Raw genomic sequence first — 22,218 nt, 5'->3', positions numbered from 1 at the left:
TTGTGGTTTTTGGAAGATGCCGCTTGAGAAATCGAGATCGAATTGCTGCTTAAATCGATTCGCTGTTTGAATAATAATCGATGAAAAGATATATTTGCATGCCGTATTTAATCCGATATATTTGTTCATCATGCTCTCTCGCTTGCATCCGTATGAAAAGATATGGACGACTGAATGGGTTCGTACATATGATGGTTTCTCATCTATCATTTGGCTCAAGACCCAATTGATTGGAAGGATTTTTACGGTTGTATTGGGCACAGATAAAGTCCATGACACGAATACATTTCCGGTATGATTTTGATGCACCCTTGTAAACGAACTCGGTGTCGGAATGAATGAAACTTATCAAACAATTCGACAATTGTATGAGTGTAATTCGAAACGAATTTTCACTTAAACATATCTTATTCTGTCGCAATGCGAAATGTGAAACACTGAAAATGAAATAATAAAGCCATACGTATTGTATGGTAGACTAAGGATATATCGATATATATATATATATAATGCTGTCTACTTTATTTCGATTAATATGAGTTGCAGTTGCAGAAGGGTCATCGAACCTCTGTATACGGTCAATGTTCAATTTAATAAACTCCGGACCAGCCAATAGTGTTTCGAGTAAAGAGACGGGGACAAAATAACGAAAAGATTATCGGATTAGTTTTAGTATAGTATTCTTCCGTTGATTCGGGCTTCAATTTCACATTATCAATTTACGCGTGTATGTTAAATTGAGACCTGTGTCGTTCGTCGACTATGGGACAGAACAAAAAAAATCGATAGTCGCGTCTCTATGTGTGCAAATTTAAATTTGAAGTCTGATGTTTACAATACAAAAATCACTTCTCATTTATCTTCGATTCCGTATTAAATGTGTATTTGAAAGAAAAAACAAACAAAAGGATTTGTAAAAAAAGAGGGAAAAAAAACAACTGCCGTCAACTGCAAGCGATGCATATGATTTCTGGGATTGGGGATTATTTAAAATTACCAATTGTCGTGATCAATGTTATGGAGTATAAAAGCGCTTCGGTGAATGTCCATCGTGGTAAACGGTCGCCCATTGCTTCGCTTAAGCCCCCTTTGGTTGCTTTTATAATGGAACCTTCAAAGCGTCGCAATTGTTCGTGCACCAGCATTGTCCAATTCCGTTCATACAACACATTTAAACGCTCTGCAAAACAGACAAAACAACAAATTAGTTTCATTCAATATTCATGTGCATATCATGTGCACAATTGTTAAAATGTTCAGAAATTGGCGATGAATTTACGATTTAAATGCGCACAATGCTTGAAACCATGAATACGGTCTGAATGTGACCACTGCAACATACGTGCACTTGTATTACATACCATTTTTTATATGCTCCTGTACATTCAACACACAAAATATTTTCCTGTACTGATGCGCTGACATATAAAATGCAAAATTTCCGTTTTGTTTTCATGTAAATTCGATTTGATTTAATTATTGTGTGGATTATTGAATGTGCTCGAGAATTTAATAGGAATAATTGAAACGAAAACATTCTAATTAAGCAATTTAATTCATACCATTTCAATGAAAATTCGAAATTCAATTTATCTGGAATATACAACACCGCATTGATCGTCTCTCTTTGATTGAATTTACGCGAAATAATCAATTCAATGGACAAAATTGTTTTAGCTGATGATGGAATTTATTCATGAGCACTTTTTTCGGTTTGCTTTGAGGTGAATTTTATGTATGACCAAAAAGAACTTTTGTAAACTATATGAAAATCTTCCGAAAATTAGCTCAGTTGTAAATGACAACTTGTCACTCATTGTTTTCATAGAATTTGTGTTCAAAAACGGAATATATTTCGAGAAAAACACTTGACATTTGCCCACTAATATAGGCCTTTGTTAATACATCGATGCAAAAATTGGTGTTTGGAAATGCAATTGATATTCATACTTTCTGACTATCTGAGTCTGAGTTCGATTACACTCCATCCTGATGGTGTGTTACCCGCTTGAAATCGAGGACCTCTTCACTCGATTTCCTAGGGTCTTTTGGACTGAAATTTTTCCCTAATCGATTTTTGATCCGAACCGAAGCAAAACCCCCTTTTCAACTTTTTTTTTTCAACTTGAAGCAATAAAACGAAATATTATTGGAATCAATTTGAAGAAAAACAATTGCAAAATCGAAAAACGTCCATTTTAATTGAATTTAAACTTTTGACCTGTATTGCAATATTCTTTTGATTAAATTTCGGAAAACAATTGCCGTGGCCAATTATTATTTTCTGTATTTCATTTTTGAATTAACGGTTTCAACTTGAGACTTTCCAGTAGAGAAAGCAAATAGGAATAAACCATCGAAAATATATATATTTCATACTGTCCAGAATGATATGACAATGTTTGTGTATGATTATAGCATTTATACGTTTCCAACTTAATGCAGCTTATTCTATTTCGTAAAACAAACGAATACACAAAGCGCATTAAACGATTTGTATTTTCCGGGAAGCCAACCAAATGTCATTTTAGATGTGAGTCACTTTTCGTTCACTGAATTTAGTATAATTGCTCAAGCTCAATTAAAGAAAACAATCGTTTTTAATTTTTGACATCCTGAGACAGCAAACAAAAAAAAAATGAGCATACTATAAGAATTTCGGCCAATGTGTTTCCTTCGTATGTCACACAAGCTAACATGAAATATCGTTGAATTCTATTTTTCTTGGGTGTGATGAAAAGTCGATAATTGGAACCACTAAGCAGATTACTATCAAATGAAAAATTTCCTTCTGAATCGATTAACATGATCAACGAGTGAACGACTTAATGAAAATTATTTTTCATCAAAACAAGACGGTAAAAGCAGCACCGTTAAGAAGAGATGAGAGATGATGATGATTATTCATTATAAATGTCATCTGTGGACATTTATAACATTGCGTACAATATATTTGTCTTCGAAACTATTTGTGTATGTGTACTGAATGTGCTTGGCTTATTTCCACATGCTTGCCAAAGTGAAATGTGGTTCTAATGGCAATGTCCTCAAAGTCTTTGTACGATACATATGGTTTATAGAGATACTGTGCCTGCTGCTGCTACTGTTACTACAGCTATACTACCATTGTATGATGTACGAAAATGAGCTAATACCTCAGATAAATAGTGTTTTCATATTTGATGAACCTAATTTCTGCATGTGTGCCAAATGTCACGTATCGCAGCTATATTAAAATATAATCATACAACTTTGGGAAAATACACATATGATTCGACCAGGTTCAATTTACTTAGTTTTATGGGGGGTACAGCAACTCGCCCGAAAATAATGTCGAAGTTTGAAGGTCGGGCAGATTGGCATCGCTGCTATTAATGTACAAAGTTTAAAAGTCATCACATTGAGCATATAAAAGATGGTCAATGATCAAATCTATTGCATTAGGCAACCACTTATCGATTCTATAAACATATAGGATTAAGTTGTAAGCGAAAAAAAAACGAAAAAAATCGGATCGATGAATAGTGGAAATGGATGGGATGAGAGAAAAAGCGAATCGCTCATATTTTATGCACATTTATTATACCCAGCATTAGCAAACTAAAGACCAATGAACAATGAGCCAGATGAATGTGAGTCCGGAATCGATCTAATATATGGACATCAATTTATTCATTGTATTTCATTCATTATGACATATTATTAATTGAAAATTATGATGATATGTCTTCAATGAGCTACTTTTACCGAAACAACCATCGGATATGATATTATTTATCATCGATACTCTCCATCATCATTCTAATGCAAACTTATTGCTACATTAATCCGAGTTCATTACAGCGGATACCGTCTGCCAATTCACAAGAGCAAAAATGTGTACCGAAAAATGCATCGACCAAAACTGTTTGATTACAAATTCTGCTGATGAACAAGTTTTTTTTTCTTCTTCATTCAATCACTTACCGGTAATTGTCCATAATTCACGCAAGCATTCTTCTCGACTTTTGATGACAGCCATATTGTGAAGTTCGAGCGGTGACTCGAAAAATGGAAATATTGCCGCTCCCATCAATGAATACAGCACAACTAAGACACAAAGTCCCGGTGTTGAGAATAGAATTCGAAGCGTTAGATGCATGCATCGATTTGTATGAATCACATTCACCGTTTCATCATTATCAACAACCGTTTCACCGTCACTCGCCTCCATTTGCGACATTTCGATACGCACACACACAGACACACACGCACTAGTTCACCTCAACACCGACAATAACTTTTCTCTAGCACTCAATTCAATTTACACTTGAACACCAACAAAATCGATATTGATTGGTTTGATTAAGATATACAGTTCTTGTAGATTCATAGTTTATCTACAATTCTACTCGATTTTTCTTAACTCACACGCTCAATTTTTTTTTCTTCTTCTTATTTTTGTTGAGACTTTCATTTACTCAGTATACTATCGCACACTCAACTATGTATCAATCATTTTTGTACCACATCTCATCAATATGTAGCAGAAACATTTATTTGCACCACCTGCATTTTTAATTGCTGGAAATAAAAGAAACAAATCACATTAACAATTCGATAAATCTTTACCAATTTTATTTTCTCTTTGGTTGTCCATTTTTTTAACGAAGTCATGCCATTCTCGATACAAAGTGCATTGTCAACATGTCATACCATCAGAATAATTAATTTTCAACATGCACAATTTTGGAAATAAAATAGACAAAACTATTTGTGTTCCCCAAGTGAAACTTTCGAAACACGTCAGAATGTTACCACTTTTCAAAATCGGTTCACAATCATTGAAAAATAGCTTCAACATCAATACATTTCATATAGATACCAGCAGCATGTTGTTAACAGTTCTCAGAACTCATTTCGTTTCGGCTGTTGAATACTTTTGAACATTTTGAGTAAACACATACACAGTAACATCGAGTCAAACACGAAAGCTGATTACTCTAGTTATGCTTTATTTTCATTCAACTAAATGTCGTTCTGTATGTATATGGGAATGTGTGTGTGTTGTGGTTCACATTCTGTTTAGTTGCAAATGCGCCTCAATGAATTGTTTGTCATTAGTTTTAACAGAGATGAATTGTAGTTATCGAAGCAATGCGGGCGGTCGGTTGACCATTTGTCGTTTTACTCCTTAGAGAAAAATTGCCAAAAACATTAATTTTATTTGGATGTGGACACAGAAATTGAACCATTTTACTTTGGAAATTGAAAAACGAGAGAGAAAGAAAGCATCTGCTTCTTGTTTGGAATTTTTTCCGATATTTGTTATTTCTCTTAGACCATTTAACACTTTTTGGCTTCACTAACTTCTGATCATCATACATTATCACACAATCAAACCAATTGCTATTCGTTCGACTTGCAACAGTTCAAACACCAAATGTCAATCCCGAACGAATTTTGTTCGAATTATCTATTTGTTTCCGATTCAAACCACATTATATAACAATTGGTAAACACAAAAAAAAACAATGAAAAGTCACCGAAGATTTTTCATCGGCGAAGTATTATTTTTGCACTCAAGTACGGTCGATTGAAGAAGAAAAAAAGCTGATGTGTTATTTGTTTATGAGGAACAGCGTAAGATGTTCGACGTCAATAAATATTGAACGGTACTCTCAGCATTTCCATGTTATTTGTCATTTTGAGTTTTCAAATAGGAAGTTCTTCTCATCGAACAAAAACAAATTGAAAGAGTTAAAAAGTTAACAAAAAGCTTTTTTTATATGCAATAAATCTACAGCGCCAAAGTCAAAATCAATCAAATAGTTTTTAATATTTTTGTTTCACTCTCTTCAGCTCGTAAAGTGTTTTTTGTTCATTTTAACTTGCAAATCAATCGACTGAGGTTGAATTGGGGCTGGAACATCGTTCACATTCATATTTTGCCTTGCATGATAGATGCGGAGGAGAGTGAAAGCGAAGAAAATCACAAGTTAAAATACAAAGTTTTCAGTCAAAACTTATATAAACTAACTTTGGTTATTGTTCAAGATGCTTTTATTGAGTTTGAACTAAACTGAGCCGCATCAAGAAAGCAGCCGTCAGTTAGAAATTGTTGCATATTATGTATGTGATATTGCATCTAATTTGCCTGCTTAAAAATCTTCTCTTATTGAACATTGTTCCAACATATAGTATAAAATAATTGATAAAAGCAGTAGCATTTGTTTGCAAATCAATTCGCTTTCGTAACAATGTTGGTGGTTTCACAACGCATAGTTCTATCTATTCATTCAAAGTTTTTGCACCTTCAGCTATAATGAATACATTTATAATGAATATGATTTGGTATTGGACAAAAACCAATTTACAATGTGGCATAATTTATATGAAAATGTATTTTCCAAATTAATTTGTCAATATAAATGCTCGAAAATAAATCAAATGTGATTGTTATTTGAATATCGTTTGATGAAAGTATTCGAAGAATAACGGATTTTGCATCGTAGACATTTTCGCGGCTTTGTTTCGACGAGGAAATTGGAAATGCTCAGCATACAACCCCTCCATTCAATGAAACTTGAATTTATATTATTGCCAATGTTAAACTTAAAATCTATACAATATGAAAGGCATTCCCATAAGTGGACATGTAATTGCGCAATTTGTGTTCGCTAAGCGTTTTCACAATAAATAAATCGATATGTCGACACACAAATAACACACAATCTCTCTCTCTCTCTCTCTCTCTTTCGCATACAGGAAACGATTGACATATAGCAATTTGAATGTGGTTTCATCAAAATCGTTGGTATTTTGTACATGTGTTGAGCACAACGAATTCAATATATCAAGCAAATGTGTTGAAATGATATGGATTTGAAGTTGTTTTGATTTGTTTGTCAACTTTCTTTTGCTGTGCGCCAAAAGAGAGAAAGAGAGAACGACGAAAGAATAAATAAATTTATATGGATAATATTTCGTACATTGAACAAACATATATTGCATGCTCTTCGTAATGCAGCCATTTGTAAATTTAATTTTCGTTTTCGTTTTATGATTTGGTCCGAAGTTTGTTTTTCGTCGAAAAATATGAATGGAAGCAAAACAAAAATACTAAAAAAACACATCGGAACAAAACAAAAACACTGGAAAAAAGCAACCCATGAATATTTGAAGCAATAAACGTGGTATGCATTTCCCTTTTTTTCGTCATAGCTACCGTTTCAGGGGACATATTTCTTTTTTTTATGCCAAAATGAATTTGGAAAACTCACGAATTATGAGCGGTACGTGAAACATTTAATAGAAGAGTTAAGGCCATTATGAAAGTCGTCAGTATCTAAATCATTTTTAATGCATCTCACAGGACATCTCCATGCCAACTAATTTTCAAGCTAACGGTTTAAGCAAGGCACTCAAACAGAAAAATTCGAATGCGAAAACATTTCGATTATACATTTTGCATACACTATCGTACAAAAAATTTCGTTGATTTGCACACATAAGATATTCGCCATGGTCATGAGTTTAGTGTTTTACATCCTCTATAAATTGGGACTACATTCAAAAAATGTTGATATTTCACACTAAGTAAACTCCAATGAAAATCATTCGATGTATGAAAATCGTGGCCTAAAACTTCTGCACGATAATGTACAAATACATATGTATAAATTTGTAATCTGCATCAATTTTGATGAAAAGGTGACGATGGCAAATAAACGGATGAAGAACATTTTTTTGAAGCAATGAAAATGATAACAAACTTAAATGAAAAATAAAGCAGCAGGTAGTAGAATCAACGCACAAAAGGAATGAAACAACTGATGACATTTCACTGGTAAACTATTCGCCACGAAAAACGAACACCTGCGAAATCAAAATTCATCTATAGAGAATCCGAAGTAATTACATGGAATATTTAGCGCTACATTAATATTAAACGCAGTTTGTGAGCGTAAACTACTTAAACTTTTAATGTATTCAAAATGCGGTTGTGAAACATTGCGGAGGATATTGTGAAATTTTAATTTAAATCTCATTAGAAAACTTTTCAAGAATCTAACCAAATCGTCGCAACCGTAATACCAATCTATTTTATTCTCTATATCCATTTTTCGATTCACTGACTTTTTCTATTTCACATCCAGAAAACTACTCATTGCGATTCGTCGTTATATGCCATGGGATGTATTTAATAGGAATCACTGATCGATAATTTCTACAATGCATACAACAATTTCATATTCTAATACCAAATACACGGATCCCACTACAGCGTTCGAATTGAAAATAAGCATTTTTCTCATAAGTATCTCTTCAGAGTCAAAGTTTTACACCGATCATCAAAATCAACTTCGAGGAGGTATTCGAAGAACGTCTTTTGGTTTCCTTATTTCCACTGGCTTGATTTTGTATTTTTGCAATTTGCGGCTCACTGATAAGAGGGCGAAAATTGTGGCTTTTGTCATGACTGATAACATGGCTGCAGTCACGAGACCAGAAACTTCATAGAATCGCGAATATTTCATTTTCTACGAACGAACGGCCGGCCACAAAAAGAAAAAAAAAGTGCTACGAACGATTCGATTCTCGATAAAAATTTATTATCACAGTCCAAGGAAAATGTAATTCAAAAAACGATAACAAAACTTCAACTGATACCAACAATCAATTCGAATGACAACAATCAGTCATTCAAATGTAATTGATGATAATACGTCAATATCATGCGATAGTTTTTTGGTGGCTTGTGTTGTGTGATTGAGTTTTATTTTGATATATTCTGTGATTGAGATTCACATTTTTGTACCGTACAAAAAGTAATCCAATTTATGAAATAACTACAATTCCATTTATTTAAAAAAATCGTTTAAAGCAATGTATAAATATTTTACAAAATCAAAACGCACTCAATACGAACGCATTAGTGATAGCTGTGAAGAAGGTATGACTTAAGTTTATAATTAATTATTCGGTATTAAAATTGTTTATAAATTTATTGATTCAATGTAAAAGTATTCTCTCGAAACGAATCGGTTGAAAACGTTCAAGAAATGCGAATGTTAATTGTTTGAACATTATTTTGTGCGCAAATATTCATCAACAATTCCGATTAAATAAAATTCTCAACTCTATTATACATATTTGATTTTCGGTTGATGTATGAAGAAATGTTATCGTTTTGGGCGGCAGTCTGCACGAGTGACAAAAATATTCGAAATATTTATATAGATTCCATAGGGTGAAATTCTGTCACAATAATACATATTTCCAATCTTCATAAATTTCATTATGCCAGCAATGAAATATATATTTTTTGCATTTGAATAAATTATTTGGAAATAGTAATGGTACAGCAAAAAAATGTTCTTTTAAACAAAATTAAAACCAAATATTTAAACAAATTAAGGTCATTCGAAAATGATACATTTGTATAATAAATGTGTCACAGATGCACCAGTGGTGCAGCACCATTGCTATGCATGTCATCGAATGGAATTTGATTGATTTGACGATCAATCGGTTGTCAATTGCGATTGGTATACGTGTGGTTTAGTATCAACCACAAATATACAATTTATGATAGTCCTCATTAACATATTTTGTTTAATTTGTATCGAACAGTTAATTAAATCATTCATTCATAGCGCAATACACCAATTGCAATACACCAAAATTAGTCGCTGTAATATGGATCTACCAAACAATTCACATCAAATAAGTGGTCAGGAGAATATTTGAATTCAAATGTTAGACAATGTAGTTGTTCGCGAAAATTGATAATTAAAAGCTATTTTTATTGATACAATTGAATGGGGTAGAATAAAAACTACTTCTCGAAAAATTGCTATTTTAAAACGAAACCTAAAAAAAATTTCAATAAAAAGTGAATCAATTTTTTTTTGTCCAATTGAAGTGAATCAAGAAAATTTTGTTCAATAAAAGTGAACCAAAAAACAAATTTCACTCGGTTTTTTCAGTGTAAAATACACTAAAATGAATTTTTTTTTTGGGTTCACTTTTATTGAACAAATTTTTTTTGGTTCACTTCAATTGGATGAAAAAAAATTGATTCACTTTTCATTGAAAGTTTTTTTTAGGTTTCGTGTTTAAACATTTTTCGAGAAGTAGTTTTTATTCTACCCCATTCAATTGTCCGGGTATAGGCAATAATACATTGTAAATCATACATGGACACGGTCGGGAGGTTGCATCTGTCCATCAAAAATTCTAGCAAATCAAAAGAATACTCAACGCTTGCCGAAGGGGTTAGATTTAAAGGATGTGAATATGGTTGACATAAAAATTGAACAAAAAAGTTGCTTTATGCTATAGCTCACATAAATCTCAGAATTCAGCATAGAGACATCAAACATAAACAGCTGTCATGAGTGAATTTGTGTAGCTGTTCTTTCTCTGCTTAGTACATTAAACTGTTGAATTTTACATAAAGTTTCGCATATAAAATCACCAAAAGAGAATAATTTGACGGAAATTCCATCCGAAAAATGTCATTCTCTGTAAATTTTCTGCTCAAAATCAAAAAATGATTTGGAAAATACAAAATCTTTTTGATGTCGATTTTTCGAAGAAATCCGTTACTGAACGTGCTGCAGTAATTCTTGTTGAAATTTTTTTCTCTTCAATTCACAGTCGGTGAATATTTTCGATTTTCCAGAAATAAATTGTACGGATTAAATCTCATTTGATGCTTCGCATTACTAATAGATTTTGCTTAATGTTAGTTTCCGCTTAATAAACCCAACGAAATGTTGAATCAGTGTGCGGTGAAAAGCATGATCATACCCATGTTAAACGAATACCGCAAATTTTCTCGAAGAAATTGTGTTGAATTCATCCTCAACTTCCCCTTCTCCCCAACACATCATTTCTTATCAAATTTCAATAAAAATTTGTTATGTGTACGTCAAGTGTGTGAAGTGTGAACCAGTGTATCGGTAATTTTCACGCTACGTTGCTACAAATTCGGTTTACTAATTCCCAAGTGTGTTCATGCGGAGTTTTTCCTCTTGTTTCAGTAACTGCTGCGGCGATGGATATTGCAATGTTGCGTGTCAAAGTCAGTTTCCATCTCACACGGATTAAGAAAAAAAACTGCATATAAATTCTTTTTAATCAAAATTCGAGAATGGACATTCCAGCAGATTTACTCATATATATAAAAGATATCCGTGTACAACATTGTTGAGAGAAGGTGATTTTGGTTCATGGTGCTTTTGTTTTCATTTTTTTTTGCGTTATCACTTACAATTTTTCCAGTGTTTTATGTGCTTGATGTTTACGAGAGTAAAGCACTAAAAATGATTAGACTAACGTAATGAATTCGAGTGGAATGTCATGGGTGTCATGCTCATGTGCACATGCAGTAATGAACATTTTCTTGACCATCTTCGTTGTGGTGTGCAAACAAATCTCAACCATTGCCTAATGAAATTCAAACCATGACCTCTCTGAAACCTTTTCAATACCATCACTCTATCTCCCATTCTCTGGATCAAATACATTGTTTTCTTTATATGTTGACGTGAATTTATTTGATTCTTATGCTTTTTTGCGATTTACTGACGGCTAATAAAGTTACAGCTGATTCCATTTTATGACTCTTTGGTTAATTGCTGATTACATGATTTGTACACATGGTTTTTTTTCTTCTTCTTTGCATTCTTTTCTATCTTAAGCGCACTTAAGCTTGGGCAAGTGTTCGACTTAGTTCCTAATTTGATTTTTATGAACGAGCATTCTTTGTCTCGTACACACACACACACTCTCTTATCCTGACAATTCGGCTTGGCGTATTCATTTCAGAATTGCGCGTGTAATGGTGTTTGCCGCTCAGTGAATTTAATAATGATTGAGCATATCAAATGAAAATTTTGCACGGATTTTTACACAACGTAAAATCCATTTGCATTTGCCACCGTGAATCATAAGACGAATCAATTTTATTTGAAATGAAACGGGATTTTTTTTCGTTGTCAATGGAAATTTTATGAAATAAGTAGACTTTTTTATTCACGAATCACGATTATCATTTCACATCAAAAGACGCATACTATTTGTGGGTATATTTTTTCGCTCTCTCTCTCATTTGAAGTGGATGTAATCCTGTACCGAACCGAGAAAGACCGAAAAATGGAATGTACAAGAGAGAGATGAATTGTAATAAGATCGAAATCGTTGCGTTTCAAATTTAATTTGCATAACAAAAGTTTAATATTAATGGAAAAAATGAAATGTATATATAGAGTTGTTGTGAAAGAGATGAAGACAGAGGGGAAGATAGAGAGGGTGAGAAAGAAAATAAGAATAAGAAGTCGTCAAAATAAATGGTAACGGAATTTTGTTGCTGCATTAAATATGTTATCAATGCCTTGTGGCTAACAGCTTACCAGCTTAATAGCAGCATTTTGCGGTGCTTTTGTCGTAATCTCATCATGTGTGCGACACCAACATACATATAACATAGCGCATAGTAATGCAGACACATGCCGAATATATAGCCAACACCATCACAACCACCGTCGAACAATGCCGATTATTATGAGACTCATTAAATAAGTATGTGACATTTATAGGGATAATACGAGCATGAAATCTATAATTTTGTAATAGAACAAGCATGTGTTGCAGTTTGAAATGATTTTTTGGCAAAAACGGAAACTAAAATTGGTGAAACAAATATAGTGAAAATATTTTGTTGATATCATGTTAATTGTCACATGTTTGGCTCACATAAACATGATGAAAATGCCAATTTTGTTTCATTTCATGGTTGTTTTTCTTTTGTCGTAATTGACATAGTCAGGTATTTAAAGTTTTGGAATTGTTGACGCCAGCCCCAAACCATATGCAAAATGAATGTCAATACACCTAACACACACACACACACACACACACACGCATGCTATCGAATTGTACGAATCAAGTGAAGAACTACACACCGAACGGCATGTAAAGAACAAAAAAATATAAAAACAACAAGTAATCCAGAGGAAACGATTTGTTCATTTTGAATTTGAACTAAACGCCGCCCGTTTCTTTTTTACGATTTTATTTGCGCTCATATCGCAAATTCAAATGTTCATTTGTTCCATTGTGTTTTTTTTTAAATAAATTACATTTGTTGGTATGTGATGGTGTGTGTGTGCGTCGGTTTTTCTTTGTTGTATCCATTCACTTGACGTGTGTCTCATTCTTGCAAAGATCTAAGCCGAAATATGGAGCCGAATTCATTCTACATGTGCATATAAATTATATTTTGTATTCTTATTAAATTGCGTATATATTTGATAAAATTCCATTGGATGGTTTGGAATGTTTGTTTGAACGCAAATCAGTATGAACGAGAGAGAGAGAGTAAGAGCTGACGAGAATAAAGCTAATCAAACGTATTTCGTTGTAACGTGGCGTTCGGTTCGACGCTACCTTTCAAATAATATGATTTTGGCAAATGACGATTAATGTAATGAATATGTTTCGCATTTTTGTATTTCTGTCTTTTTGCGATGAACAAATATGAAGTAGAAACCGAGAGCGTGAAAATGAAAGTTCGTTGGTCTAAAGGTGGATGGTGGAAGTGGTGATGGTGAGCCAAGGTTTAATATTTGATACTTTGTTCCAATTTTGGCTGTTTCGAAGTGTGTTTAAATGTAAGCAGCAGAAGACACGAAAACACAAAACACCTCAACTTTGTATTCATTCTCTTTCTTTCTCTCTCTTCGTTGCCACTTCGATCAAACATACATTTAACGCACCGTGTCAAATTACACATGAAAAATAATGAACGACAAAATAATAAGAGTGCCAAAGTAGAACAAATGGCACACTGGCACCACACCAAATGAACACACAATATTCGAGCAGAGAATAAAAAAAATCAACAAAACACGAAATAAGGAAGGGAACAAAATAACCGTACACACAGAAACAACAAATAAAACCTGTATGTTAAGAACATTAAAACAGATTTTACTTCGATGAATATACAATTTTCTAAGTTTAACGAGAATTTCGGTTGCCGCTTAAGGTCTTTCCGAATACATCATTGCAATTTACAATTTATATGCGTCAGAGGTTTGGGACATTTCAACCATTTCAGACAATTTAACATTGTTTTAAAGTAAAATAATTCCAACAATTTCTGGGATACAACAGGTGAAATCTGAACACATACACTATGCTAAGGATTATGCGGCAGTTGTTCGACCAAAAATAGTCCCTGTTAGCATATGCAAATTTTTTGATAGCATCAAACACATTTTTAATTCGTTGTCTGTGTGTTATGACTGACACCAAAACACACTTTACACACCTCAACGTGCGAATTTTCGCATCTCATCCCTTATCTTTGAGGCATGCAGCCTATTCTCATCGAACATGACGATAAAGAAATGAGAAAAATTACATCTCGAAAATAAAACATTTTTTCTCTGCCAAGGACCTTCGACGTTTCTGTTTCGTATCGTTTTTCTTTTGTCGATCGCATTTTTTTTCGTCGCTGTATTTCCATCGAATTTAAGCAAACTTTTTTGGTAGTGATGTGCGTGTGTGAGTGTATCGTCTTCAATTCTCTATATTTCAAAGGCAACAACGAGCATTTTATTCTTATTTTTTACGTTAATTTTGTATGGCATTTTCATACGGATGAAATAAATTTCCATGGAAATGTATTCGTATGTGTGTATGTTTAATATCACAAAATGCTTGAGCGACTGCGATTTTTTTTTTTCATTCTCATTTTCTTTCCATCCCTCTCTCTTTCTCTTTCGGCGTTGGTGTGCTGGCATGAGAATAATAAACAAATGAAACGCAACCGAAAAAGAGTGCGAGACAGAGATCAGGAACATGCACCATGATTGCTATCATAAATTCAAAATCAACAATAGAGAAAGACACGCGAGACACAGAAAAAAAAGACATTTTTCGTTTGACTTTGGCAAAACGTTTGAAATTTACGAAAAGCTTTTTTTTCCCGTCTCCAATGTTAAATCATGTTTTTTATCACACAAGAATTTTCAATCAACCATGATCATTTCTTCCAAGTGTATCTCATACGCTTTCGTTTGGAATTTGAAAAATTAATTTTTTAAATCGACTTGAAATACGCGAATATATCGATTATCATTCATGCTGAACAAAAGAATTGTTCACCGTTTTTTTTTTTTTTAATTCTACTCTTCAATTTTTATTCAACTTCTTTACGCTCAGAAGCACCAATCATGAAATTCACACTTTTCTGAATGCGACACGAAGTTTAGAGTTTATATTTTTAATAAAGTTATTTGTTTCAAATTACGTTAGCAAGCGAAATAAATGGTTAAAAAGAGAAATGGCATCACTCAATTCATAATTGGACTGAAGGTATTATTCTTCGATTGGATAATATATGCAATAAAGTAAACACACTCAATTTTTTTTTGCTTAAATATCAGTTCAAAACATACATCCTTTTTTTCGGTTATTTTGTAAAAATGTCATTGACTATAAAGTTTATCATGTCACAAAATACCAATTCAATTTATTTCCACTCAAATTGATATTTATTTTTCTCTCGAATTTTTTGTTCGTTTTCACCGCAAATAAAAAAAAACGGAATCGGTTTTAATCACTTTTAAAAATGTCAATAATTTTTTTTATCGATATTTTATTTAATTAAATGTAATTAAAATTAATCGCACAATTTAATTCACGGATGTAATTTTCATCTCTTGATCGAAATAAAACGGTATAAACTTTCACTTGTTGAGAAAATATATGAATGTTCGTGTTTTTGACGTAATTTTTTGTTCGTGTTTTCAACGCAAAAAGAAAAACTTAAACTTTATCGAAACTTCAATGAGACTTGCAGATAAACTTGAATGAAAAGAGGATGTGTGTGTTCGGTAAGAAAGAACATCCGTCCTCAGCAATTTGCTGTTTGCCACTGATACAACAAACGTCGAACTTGGATTCAAAAACCGGTTTCCACAGTGTGTTTTGGATTCTCAGTACATGTGGATTGGTGCGCGTTTAACTAAAATCCTGTGTGTGCGCGAGCAAATGGATGTATGTGCTTTTCGTTCACTATAGTATCTATACTACCTTTTTTTGTTGTTGTTATTGAATCGTTTCACATATTTTTTTCGCGCTCCACGTTCGATTTTAAAAGTTAATAGAAAGAACGGTGCACGGTTATATACCGATATCGTTAATATTTTGTATAAACATTATACCTCTTTGCATCAATAGTACACACCGCTGAAAAACGATTTGGGAAATGAGTGAAAAACGGGAACCAATTTCAAGTACAACAATTCAACAATTTTCCAAAGTGGATATTTGTTTTGTTTGCCATATGCACGGTGGTTGATGGTCAGGTTGTGTGTGGTTGCAAAGCTGTCGATACATAAACAACACAGAGAGAGACACACACACAAAAAAACAACAACCGATACATCCTTTCAGTTCATACATGGCAAAACAAGAAATGCACGATACCACTCACTTAGCCATCAGTTCATTTATTGTCCCATCACATCGATGTGCCTTGAATAACATTTTCATCTCAGCCATCTCGGAGTGAATAAAAAGTATTACGATGATAAAAACCATAATAACATCAACGTCAACTCAAGTGCCATTGTCTTTGGCATTTGTTATATATACTTTTTTTTGAGCATTTTTTCACATTTTTTTTGCCAACAAAAATGCAATCTTTAATTAAATTTCAAGCTAACCATGGATTAGATTTCATTGTACGATAAATGGGGAGCTAAAAAAAGGCTGCTGTTTGTTTCGCTCTCGATTGGTGAACGCTGTTTGTTTCACATGAACATTGAACGAATATTTTTATTTACACCAATTTCATACAAAATACTGTGGTTTTTTTTTCGAAAGAAAACCACATTTCATGTTTAAACATTGCAAATGGTCACGAAATGAGACAGACCTTTGACAAAATCCAATTCAACCTTTACGAGCGTTTCAATATTTTTCTACCTTTCTCTTCTTTCCACGTTCATTTTTTGATGTGTTTTGTTATGGTTTTCCATGTGCAAAAAGAATTGTAGATAAATGATTGCAGACAACAACCATACGAAAAAAAAAACGACCAAAAAAAATTGCAACATATCTAACAAGAATCGTGTTTGTACACCGTCGAAACCACATTTCATGTCTAATTATTAAAATGTTGGAAATTGTGTTGACAAAACAAGTTGAAGTGAAAACGATTCCCATCTATCACATCGAAAGAAGGCATACACATTAAATGTGCACGCTCATTGCAAAAAAAGGGAATAAACAAAAAAAAAAAAACGCCAAACACGTTCATATACACACATAGCCGAAGAGAGTGTACAAACATTATTTTGTTGTGACAGTATTTTGTGATTGATCGGCCAAATACGATACACAGAAATGGTACCATTGGGAGCATCTTTAATGACATGATTTGTAGTTGGTGATTTTGTCGCAATGCTATTCGATCATGAACTGAATTCTCATTCCGAACACTGTTTGAATGTGAGATTTTAGTGACCGTTTGCATTACGTGAACGTGTGCTGCTGCTGGGAAATCGAACGCATGCTGTATAAAAATATCAACAGCAAACTGTTGTAATTGTGAGCAATGTGTTTGATATATGGCGCGACTCAGCGATCCCGACGAATTAGTATGCAGCCAAAAAAAAAAAACACATGATGAGGCTGAGCATGCGATTTTGATATTCGAATACCATTACATCAAACCAATCACCCATACACGCTCATATAGGAATAGGAACGGCCGATAGTATATATATTTGTTCTACGCTAAGCTCGTTCACACCGTCTGAACTAGCATATCTGACGTAGAAATTGACAGTTTCACTCTCTCACCACAAGCAAAATAAAAAAAATCGAAATTTCATCTGTTTTCATTAATGTTTTAGTGAGTAGGCAAATGTGTGTTATACATCGTCGCATTCATTTTTATCATTATCAACTGATTGTTCTCTTGAGACAGCCAATTGGCTGATTATTCATTTAAATTTGTTAATTTATTTTGCAAAGTGATGAAAACACTTTAAATACACTTCAGAACATTCGGTTACTTCATTTAGAATCCAACATTTTCATAATAAAACCGAAAAATCATCAAGCACACAAGTAAGTGGAACACAAAAACTGAAATAAAGAATTCATAGTTTAATTTAACACGTGCACAAATGTGCTAACAAATGGCGTGATGATTATAATGTCAAACAAACAGAGCGAACGTGAGACATGAGAAGGAAAATATCGATTTGATTAAATTGGCTGTATCAAGGATGTAATGAATTTAATAATTGCCATTTGATGTAAATGAGACTTTTGCTCACACAAAATTGATATCCAAAACAAATATCTCAATGCTTCTGTCATTTGATCTTATCAAATTAATGTTCTTCCATAGAAGTGATTAATAATAAATCGAAAAATGAAACGGCAACAATGAGCGCAGCAGAGACGACAGCAACGGCTGCAACAAATCAAAAACGCAAACGACAGACGTTGCGTGGCATGATATAGATGTGTTGCGGAGCAAATACATCGATAAATGTATTGTCGCAATCAAATTTACTATGCCATCAAATTAACATGTTCAGTACAAATTACTAATTTATTGAAATATGCCCGCAAAACTATTTTACGGCGTTAATTAACACAAATTGAAATCATATGATGACAAAAATGGACATTCAATGATTCATTTTATCCTGTTGTTGTATATAACTCGGTGCATAAATTTTAATTCCTCAGTCAAACACCACATCTAGAATGAGCGTGATTTTCACAAACCATCAAAAAACAACAACAACAACATCAAACATTTGATAAACCAAACCAAAAATACCATTTAGATATTAAATGTTGAAATGGTTCACACCCGTATGAAATTCGATGCAATTCAAGAGATTTTCTATGTTTTCGCTGCTATTGTTGAACACATTCGAAATTGTTGAACTATGAATTGTTTACATTTTTGATATTTTATGTATACATTGTATTGTTATTCAATGTACCACACGTTTGAATTTCAATTATTAAATTATTTACATTCATTTATTTCTAATTCATCATGCATTATTATTATTATATTTTTCGTGTCCGTTTTCAATCAGTGAGCATTAATGATGTGAGTGTGCCATCGGTGAGTTTGGAATTGGCATCGACCAGTGAACAACCGCATTCCAAAGAAGACGAATCAAATGTCGATAATAGCGCGCCGAAATGGTAAGCCGGTTTGACAATTTATTTTGTCTGTTGTGTATGTGTATTGCACCTGCATAGCATTTTTGAGTTGAATTGATTCAAAACTAGTTGGAGATATTTAGTACGGAACTGGTCAGAAATATCACAGCAAGTGGCACTACTCGGTATCGGCATCATATTATGGATACTTGGTACAATACTACTGCCCAACTACATAACATTAACATCGCCACCAACGCGAATGGCCATTTTATTCGTTGGAGGTCAAATGTGTGGCATTGTATTGCGACTATTAAGTTGGCCCGAAATGCTCGGAATGATTGGATTTGGCATGCTCTATGCAAATTTAGGACAAGCCAATTTCTATGGTTACACACAACTTGAGGCATTTTTTCGGTAACATCACATTTACATTTTGAATTCATCTTCTTTACACTTATATTCAAATCTTAACAAGAGATGGAAAAAAGAAATAAAAAAAAATTAAATAAAATTCTTTACAGAGATTTGGCATTGGTTAATATAATGCTGCTGGCTGGAATGGGAATCGAATTGAAAGCGCTCGTGCAGAAATTATGGCCTGTGTTACGTTTATCCATTCTACCAACGGTTGGAGAGGTACTTATCATCGCTGTTATCGCCAAATATGTACTTGCAATGCCATTTCTATGGAGTTTCTTGCTTGGGTAATTGATTAGTGCTTTTTTCATTCGTCTCCATTGATGTGTGTTGACATCTCGCTTTGTTGTCAATCAATGGATTCCCGCTGCGACATTTTTTTTCTCGCTTCTCACTGTGTGTGTGTGTGCATGTTAAAAACAGAATTATCATGACAATAATGAGTCTATATTACTATACAAATTGATAGCAGTGAATTTCGTTTTTATGAAAATGACTTTTTCCAACAAATTTCTCTCATTTCAACGAAATACAGTTTTATTGTAACGGCCGTATCACCAAATGTTGTCATCGACATTGTATTATGGTTGAAAGTTGAAAAACTCGGTCTCTACAAAGGCATTCACACAATTATTATTGCCGTTACAACAATCAATGATGTTTTGTCGATATTTTGTTTCAATGTTATTCTCGGCATTATATTTTCAACAGGTAAATTGAAATTTGACTATATTGAAAACTACGCTTGATTATCAAAATCAACATTTTTTGTTTTCACCTCAATCAATATATGTATTCAGCAAATGTGAACGATTCTTTTCTTTTCTTTTTTTCTTTTTGACAATAGGGCCACTGCACCACCAATTATTACAAGGGCCAGTTGGCATTGCGATTGGCATTGTTTATGGATTTGTGTACGGTTTAGTGGTTAGCAAATTGTTGCCATCGGAAAAATCGGTAATAAATTCCACCCACATCCCCTCGAATATTCCTTATAGACTCCAAATTGCTGTAAACATAAATGACGAAATGTATTTTTGGCTACAAAAAAAAATCCTGAGTCTCTCCTTGAACCTATGTCAATTGACCGTTTTGCTATTATTTTGTTTACCATTTTCATGACACAGAAATATGCGAATGGGCTACGGTTTACGATGATGGTTTTCGGTGGTATTCTGTCAGTTACTGGCAGCCGATACCTTGGTTTCACGTCGGCTGGTGCGTTGGGTTGCATGGTATTGGCGTGTGTTTGCGGTCGCACTTGGCAGAAGCCAAAGCACATAAGAAACGTAATGTGTAATCTCTTTTTCAAATAACAAGAAAAATGTATATTCATCCTTATCTATCTCGACCGGTGTGTGTGTTTGTGTGTGTTGGTACGTGATTTATTGAAAATTGGACCATTGCACAACCGAACTATTTCATTTGGATCGATTCATTTGTTTGCTTATTTGCTTAATATATGATTAAATTGCCAAACACTTCACAAATATAGCACCCTTTTGGATTTATTTGGATTTGTACTAACACTCTCATCCCAACCATCTAACCATTTCAACTCTGTTGTCGACGGTGTTTGTTTTTATCGTTCGGATATTTTTGGTACAGGTTGACGTACTGGACAAACTGAATTTGCTGTGGAAGTTTGTGAAACCAATTTCGTTCGCTTTAATTGGAAAGGAAGTGTTGTTTCGAAAACTTGATGCTCAACTTGTTGGTTACGGCATATTAATCGTTATTATTGGCTCTTTGGTAAGTCTATTTTTACACTGAATAGTTTCCATACCGAAAACAATACTGACTTATATCGATTGAGTGGAGCATTTTTGAAACCAACTTTTCAATCATTCAGTTTACGAATTTCAAGTGCTTTTTTTGTCTGCATTACTTTATAAAGTCATACCACCAAGTTATTCTCGATATGGTGAACTCTTCCAGTGTTCGTTCGATTTTCATCGTTATCATTACTCTAATATATTTGATGTATGTGATAAAATAGTGTCGTCTGCTTTTGTCTTATGCCCTCACCTTTGGAGCCGATCTAAATTGGAAGGAACGCTTGTACATAACGATTTCAGGATTTCCCAAAGCAACAGTTCAGGTACTTGAAAACTAGTCAATACTTGCTACTTTTTGTTTCAACACAGCTAACGTCATTTGTGCTGCTGTTTTTATTTTATCGCCGTTTGCACTGCAGAAACATACAGACAAGTGTCACATACTTTATGTGAATTTTTAACGCAACAAAAGTGAATTTTTAACGCAACAAAAGTGAAAAAAAAAATCTTTAGCATTGTATTTCCTTCATTGAAACTGTTTCTTCTTCGTCACATATTCACAGGCAGCTCTCGCACCAGTTGCTTTGGATATGGTTCGATATAGAGAACTTCCGGAATATTATGAGTTGGCAAATATTGTGTTAGTCATTAGCGTATTGGCAATTGTACTAACAGCACCGTCAGGGGCGATATTTATGGTGAAGCTAGCGCCAAAATTTCTTCAGAAGACTCAAAACGATGGCTAATGTTTTTATTAGATAAAATTCGTTGTTAACCTAAGAATTTTTTCTTTTCGTTTCAAATAAAATCAATAACT

General features: G+C 33.5%; 2 protein-coding genes across 8 annotated transcripts in view; one reads left to right on the top strand and one right to left on the bottom strand.

The window, feature by feature from the left end:
* The window catches only part of LOC116347220, a 24,629-nt gene extending 9,061 nt beyond the window's left edge, over nucleotides 1–15,568 (bottom strand). For both annotated transcript variants that reach the window (XM_031777739.1, XM_031777748.1), the window contains exons 1-3: nucleotides 15,456–15,568; nucleotides 3,967–4,563; nucleotides 998–1,180 (exon numbers count right to left, since the gene is read on the bottom strand). In XM_031777739.1, coding sequence (XP_031633599.1) covers nucleotides 998–1,180; nucleotides 3,967–4,222 — 439 coding nt within the window. In that variant the 5' untranslated portion in view covers nucleotides 4,223–4,563; nucleotides 15,456–15,568. The remainder of the gene's footprint in view (nucleotides 1–997; nucleotides 1,181–3,966; nucleotides 4,564–15,455) is intronic.
* LOC116347234 (sodium/hydrogen exchanger 9B2) lies at nucleotides 8,769–22,218 on the top strand. 6 transcript variants are annotated; one of them, XM_031777760.1, is made up of 10 exons: nucleotides 8,769–8,935; nucleotides 19,134–19,245; nucleotides 19,333–19,620; nucleotides 19,728–19,910; nucleotides 20,159–20,334; nucleotides 20,471–20,580; nucleotides 20,751–20,912; nucleotides 21,232–21,375; nucleotides 21,623–21,724; nucleotides 21,965–22,218. In XM_031777760.1, exons 1-10 carry the CDS (start codon nucleotides 8,869–8,871, stop codon nucleotides 22,145–22,147), a joined length of 1,527 nt encoding a protein of 508 aa, XP_031633620.1. In that variant the 5' UTR covers nucleotides 8,769–8,868; the 3' UTR covers nucleotides 22,148–22,218. The 6 variants fall into 6 exon arrangements, with proteins under 6 accessions (XP_031633620.1, XP_031633646.1, XP_031633641.1 ...); XM_031777786.1 differs by having other exon boundaries at nucleotides 8,825–8,935; nucleotides 19,347–19,620; XM_031777781.1 differs by lacking the exon at nucleotides 8,769–8,935 and adding an exon at nucleotides 17,961–18,138 and having other exon boundaries at nucleotides 19,347–19,620.

Source organism: Contarinia nasturtii, unplaced genomic scaffold (genome assembly GCF_009176525.2).
Source record: "Contarinia nasturtii isolate CC-2019 unplaced genomic scaffold, AAFC_CNas_1.1 Cnas_scaffold_129, whole genome shotgun sequence".
Classification (NCBI taxonomy): domain Eukaryota; kingdom Metazoa; phylum Arthropoda; class Insecta; order Diptera; family Cecidomyiidae; genus Contarinia; species Contarinia nasturtii.
Note: the sequence above shows the minus strand (reverse complement) of the source record. Positions and strands in the feature narration are given on the sequence as shown.